The following is a 6,295-nucleotide window of genomic DNA, read 5'->3' on the forward strand; positions in this document are numbered from 1 at the left end:
TGACAAATTTGATATGGCGAGGATGAGGGAAAGAGCTGCGCAGTGGGTCATGATGCATGAGCATCATTTTACCATTGTGGAGGAAGAAGGTTTCAATCTAATGCAAAAAACTAGGATGCCTGAGTGGGAAAAAATAACGTGCACAACAAATAAAAAAGATTGTGTGTCTGTGTTTGAGATTGAGAAGAAGAAGTTAATGAATGTTTTGAAGAATGTCAACAAGATAAGCTTGACGACGGATTTATGGAAGTCAAGTAACCAGAATATAGAATATATGGTTATAACTGGACATTTTATTGATGGTAATTGGAGGTTGCAGAAAAGGGTATTGAGCTTTGTACATATTGATCCTCCTCACACGGGTGTTCAAATTGCTGATTCGGTGTACAAATATTTAAAGGAATGGGGTATTGAAAACAAGGTGTTCACTATCTTTGTCGATAACACTTCTAGTAATGATGTAGCAATCAGAACATTGAGAGAGAATTTTTCAGTAACCAGGCGGTTGGTTTGTGGAGGGAAGCTATTCCATGTGCGGTGTTGTGCACATATCTTGAATCTTTTGGTTCAAGATAGCCTTTCTGAAATTAAGGATATTGTTAAAAAAATCCATGATAGTGTGTGGTACATCAACCAATCGGAGAGCAAGGTCCAAATTTTCTCACACATTATGCAACAGCTACAGTTGCCTAGTCGAAAGTTGATTTTAGATTGCAAAACAAGATGGAATTTGACGTATGAGATGATGGTAACTGCACTACAATTTAAAAATGTGTTTCCGAGATTCAAAGACAAAGACTCTGGGTTTATTTATTCTCCTAACAACGAGGATTGGGAGAAAATTCAGAAGGTATGTGATATTTTAGGTGTTTTTAGTACGGTGACCAATTTAATCTCTGGGAGTGATTACCCTACTTCTAATTTATTTTTGAATGAGGTTTTCCAGATAAAAAAAAATGCTTGATAAAAAGGCAATAGATGAAAATGAATTCATTCGAGTTATGGTGAAAAAGATGAAAGAGAAGTTTGATAAATATTGGGGTGAATGTAATTTGTTGATGTCGATTGCCACTGTCTTGGATCCGAGATATAAAATGAAGGTGATTGAAGTTTCTTTCCCTAGACTGTATCCCGAGTCTGAAGCACAAGCAAATATCACCAAAGTACAGGAAGCATTGTATGAGTTGTACAGGGAATATGTGGAGGAATTTCACTCTTCCAACAATGAAGAAAATGTTGGAATGAGCATGTCTACTCAGATGAATGTAGGAACCGAAGCTCCTACTTATGGGGAATTTGATTTAGAACATTATCTTATTGAGGATGAAGATATTCATTCAGAAAAGTCATAGTTAGATTGTTATTTGGAGGAGTCATGTTATGTTTGTCAACCAGGTCCAAACACATTTGATGCACTAGTGTGATGGAAGGCGAACAACATGAAGCATAAGATTTTATCTAGGATGGCTCGTGATATACTAGTCATTCCTATAACCACGGTGGCTTCAGAGGCGACTTTTAGTGCTGGTGGCAGAGTTATTGACCCTTGATCATCATTGTCTTCAACAACTGTAGAAGTGCTACTTTGTGGTGGAGATTGGTGTCGCAATCTCCACGGAGTAAAGAAAAATAGCAAAGTGAGATTCATGTTTTTAGGTTATATAAGTATTTAATTATTTTAATGGTTTGATATTTATTCTAACTTAATTTTTTTTTTCTTTGTGTATTTTAGACAAAGGAGAAATTGGAGATTGATCTTTCCATCGAGTGAATCAAGTATATTGATATATGATTACTTTTTTAAGTGTAGCCATATTTAAAATGAGTCTATTATTACTAACGATTTTCAATTTTTTTTTCTTTGTAGGTTCATACTATATACTATATATGGCATGTTCACTCTTTGAACTCCTTTTGGTTGTGCTGTAATGTCTATGCAAAATGCAAATTCCTTTTGTTTATAAAATGTTTGATAAGAAAAAAAATTTGTTTTGAAAAATTTATTGTTATGTTTAATTTATTTTGAAGTTTTATTATTTATGATGGTTAGTTATTTTAATTTACTGAGTTTTTATTGATTTATTTAAAATATAAATATATATATATAGAGAGTTGGTTTATTTTCAAATATTGAATTAAATGGGTATGAATTATAAATTGTTGTATATTTGTTTTTTAGAGCATGAATTGGAAAGTTGGTGTATATTTTTTATTCAAACAGGTATTCGAACGAGTTATTCGAACAAATATTTACAAGTTATCGAACGAGTTATTCGAACAAGTATTTACAAATTATCGAACGAGTTAGTCGAACAGGTATTTACGAGTTAGTCGAACGAACATAAACACGAATGAGTTACGAACGAACACGAACGAGCTTTTTGTTAATCGAACGAACATGAACACATATCCTTTGTTCGTTCGAGTTCGAACACGAACACGAACACGAACACGAACACGAACACGAACACGAACACGAACAATCGAACATGCTTATTGAACGATTTTCGAACGAGCCTGTTCGTTCGTATTCGGTTCGATTGTAGGCCTAGTGCCACGTGACATGAGGACCCACATAACATTAATGTGACATTAAGTTACGTGGATCTTAATGTCATATGACATGTTTTGTGACATTAAGTTACGTGGATCCTAATGTCATATGACATGTTTTGTGACATGTCACATTAGTTTGTACAAACTCTCTTTGTATAAGAGTTTGTATAAATAGCATAACATGTCATTTGTTTATGAGAAATACTAGACGTACAAATAAATCTTACAATTTTTTTTATACAAACTGATGTGATAGAAAACGAATGGAAGAATAAATATGCTGAGTTTGATTTTTTGTATTAACTCATTCTATTCATTTTCTCCAACATTAGTTTGTATACAAATCTTTGCAAGATTTCTTTGTACATTTAGCATTATTGTTTATTTACATTGATTAAGTATTTAATGAGTTGGCTTTTTACATGCATTCATCCATTTACTATTTGACACATTAGTTTGTATGAAAAAATTTGTACATCAAGTATTATTCAAATATTTATTAACAATATAGAGTTTGTCTTCTGAGTTGTTTGAATCAATCTTTCACTTATCTTAATGTTATGATCAATAAACCTACTATGCTAAACCATGTAAATTTCACCATAATAATACCTAATTATCTAATTTTGTAATTTTATAAGTTTACAGTTTGATGTTAGGGAATTTCATGAACAATACTAATTAAACTAATTCTTTTTTTTTTTTTTTTTAATTTCAAAAAGAGGAAATGCCCAATTAAATAAAAATAGAAGAACTTATGATCCTGATTAAAGTTACAAGATACATTGGAGACTTAGGATATAAAATTTCATTATTAGTCGGGTGTGTTCTTATATTAATCCATTTTATGTTTTTTTGTGAAAATATTGAGATATTAAAAATAATTAATTTTAGTGTATCTAGAAATACATTGATTATTTAATTAAATTGTATGTTAATTCTTTTTTTTTTTATTAATGCTTAATCCAAAGTTTGCAGGTCTATATTTGTTTGTATTTATTCTTAATCGAATATCTAGAGTAGTGTTATTTGAACTTTTATTAAAATTTTATCTAAATCTTTTTATTAATTTCTAAAAATTAAAGGGTTAGACTATTTTAATACAAGTTTTTGATACAAAATTTTATCCATTGATTCAAGATAATTCAATGATTGAAAATGAGGGCTTAGAGTTAGTTATAAGTCTGGAACTTCCAAACTATTGGATTGTTTTGAATCAATAGATGATGGTTTGTATTATAAATTTGGGATAAAAATTTTTGTTACAGTAACTTAATTCAAAGTTAAATTTATATCATAAAGTAAAAATTATTAGAAAAACACATGGTAAAATTATATCTTTGAATATAATTGTCTTTCATTATTTTTTCTTTTTTCTTTTACCACTTTCACTTCACTTTAAAAACTTTAATCTAAATAAGAAATAAGCACATAAACAAATGGTGGCGGCCTTGCCGACAGCGCAAGGGTGGCCACGTCCCGGCTTTTTTGGCGGAGCAAACGAGGCCATGCGCAGCGCCTGACCGCATAAAACAATTTGTAAATGGACGTAGCCAAATTTCCTTGTTTCATGAATATAGACAACATCTCATGATCAACAAGGTTAAAAAATTCCAAATAATCAAGTTGCATATTTAATGGTTAATAGAGTTTTCTTTAACTCTCATTTTAGGTGTTTGGTATTTGTCTCTAATGAATAATTTAAATCTATGTAATAACAATAGAGGGGGTGATTCATACATCAAATCTTTATATGCATGGACTGCTAGGGGTTCTTTTGTTTAGTTATTTAAAGTAGTATTTTTGAAATATTATTGTTAGATAGAGTTGGGTGGTTATTACGAGGTAGGATTTGAAAATTAAAAATAGTTAAGGATCCGTTTGGTTTGTTATTTTGGATAGGATTTTGGAAATAATATTGGATAGTTGAATAAGGTGATTATTACGAGGTAAAATTTAAAAACTAACAAAAAAACCCCCTAGGTTTGCTAATTTAACTAAACACCCCAATATATAAAAATTTTGTAAAATGACAAAAACACTCCCACCCACCCACAGTGCCAGATTCCACCACATTCGCCAGAATTTGGTCGGAATCTGGTGTTACGACTAGATCCACTACAGATCTGGCCGTCAGCGACGGCCAATGTTGACTGTCAACGACGGCCAGATCCACAGGAAAAGGCCAGATCGGCGAAATACCGACCAGTTCTAGTCATTTGTAGGCCGTTGTGATAGATTCTGGCTACCACCGACAGTGGTCGCTAGAATCTGGCAACCATAGATGGGTGGGGGTGTTTTTGTTGATTTTTAAACTTTTTTCTAGGGGTGTTTATGAAATTAATAAACTTAAGGGGTCTAAAAGTAATTAAAAAATATAATAGTATTTCCTAAATAATTAAACAAATAGTTATTTTGGGAATAGGATCGGGAATAGTGTATGAAATAATAAACCAAATGAACCTTAAATAATTTAGGATAAGATTTTGAGAATAGGGAAACAAATATGCATTTTGATTTGGAATAAGAATAGGATAGAGAAACGTCGCCGCAAGATCTGGCCGTCAATGGCCATATCTAGCCGTAGATCTAGTATTTTCTGGCCAGATCCATGGTAGATCTAGTTGGAAAAGGTCATCTCGAGTCACAATTGACCATATCCAGCCGGTCTGATACGACGACTCCGACCACCCTCGGCGGTGGTGGCTCGCTACCAGTATTTAATGGGTGGATGGGGGTGTTTTTATAATTTTTAATATTTTTATTACAGGGTTATTTAGTAAATTAACAAATATAAGAGATGTTTTTGTTAATTTTTAAATTCTACCTCGTTATTCTCACCCAACTCTTACTTTTTCAAAAATACTATCCAAAATACTAAAACAAACGTACTATTAATCTAAGTATTATGACTCCTCATATCCATTTTATTTGTAAGTATGAGTCTAACCTCCCTCGAAAAGGAATGTACAGAGAAGTGGTAAAAACTTTGTATTATATTATAGAAGAGCCACTACGGTTTCTTAATTACAAAACTCTATCATATTGAGAGGCTTTCTAGTGTTTAATTTGATCTAGCTCTTCTATAACCATACCCAAGATTAATTTTTATTTCCATCTTCTAGTTATTTTCATGATTTATGTATTTTTTAAAGTTATATATATAGAAGACTTTAGATCAGTATAAAAGATTCTAATATGTTATTTCTATTNGAGAGCTCTGATGCGTGTGATCTGATCACGCCATCTGATAGCTCTGATGTGTGCGATCTGAGAGCTCTATTGCGTGCAATCTGCGATTTTGCCATGTTATCTGAGAGCTCTAATGCGTGGGATCTGCGATCTGAGAGCTCTGATGCGTGCTATCTGACCTCACCATCTGAGAGGTCTGATATGTGCGATCTAGCCACGTGATCTGAGAGCTCTGATGTGTGCGATCTGCGATCTAACCATGCCATCTAAGAGCTCTAATGCATGCAATCTGTAATCTGACCACGCTATCTGAGAGCTCTGATGTGTGTGATCTGTGATATGGCCATGGAATTTGAAGCTAAAGATCAGTGATCTTAAGTTGAAAATCTGAGAGCTCTAATGCATGCAATTTAAGATCTGGTCGCATGATTTCAGATCTCTGATGCATGCGATCTACGATTTGGCCACACGATCGGGAAGCTTTGATGCGTGCAATCTGTGATTTGGCCACACAATCAGGGAGCTTGGACGCAGGTTCGAGACTTGC

At 33.0% G+C, this 6,295-nt stretch overlaps 1 protein-coding gene across 1 annotated transcript; it reads left to right on the forward strand.

Moving 5' to 3' along the window:
* Nucleotides 1-13: 13 nt before the first annotated feature.
* LOC116140165 (zinc finger BED domain-containing protein RICESLEEPER 2-like) lies at nt 14-1,352 on the forward strand. Its single transcript, XM_031425793.1, has 2 exons — nt 14-850; nt 972-1,352. Exons 1-2 carry the CDS (start codon nt 14-16, stop codon nt 1,350-1,352), a joined length of 1,218 nt encoding a protein of 405 aa, XP_031281653.1.
* Nucleotides 1,353-6,295: the final 4,943 nt, after the last annotated feature.

This window comes from Pistacia vera, unplaced genomic scaffold (assembly GCF_008641045.1).
Source record: "Pistacia vera cultivar Batoury unplaced genomic scaffold, PisVer_v2 Contig1106, whole genome shotgun sequence".
Lineage (NCBI taxonomy): Eukaryota > Viridiplantae > Streptophyta > Magnoliopsida > Sapindales > Anacardiaceae > Pistacia > Pistacia vera.

Bases quoted from the DNA above. Each gene is read 5' to 3' on its own strand.
- LOC116140165 (XM_031425793.1), top strand. From the start codon at position 14: ATGGCGAGGATGAGGGAAAGAGCTGCGCAGTGGGTCATGATGCATGAG. The intron at 851-971 runs GTATGTGATATT...CTTGATAAAAAG, and splicing joins ATTGGGAGAAAATTCAGAAG to GCAATAGATGAAAATGAATT.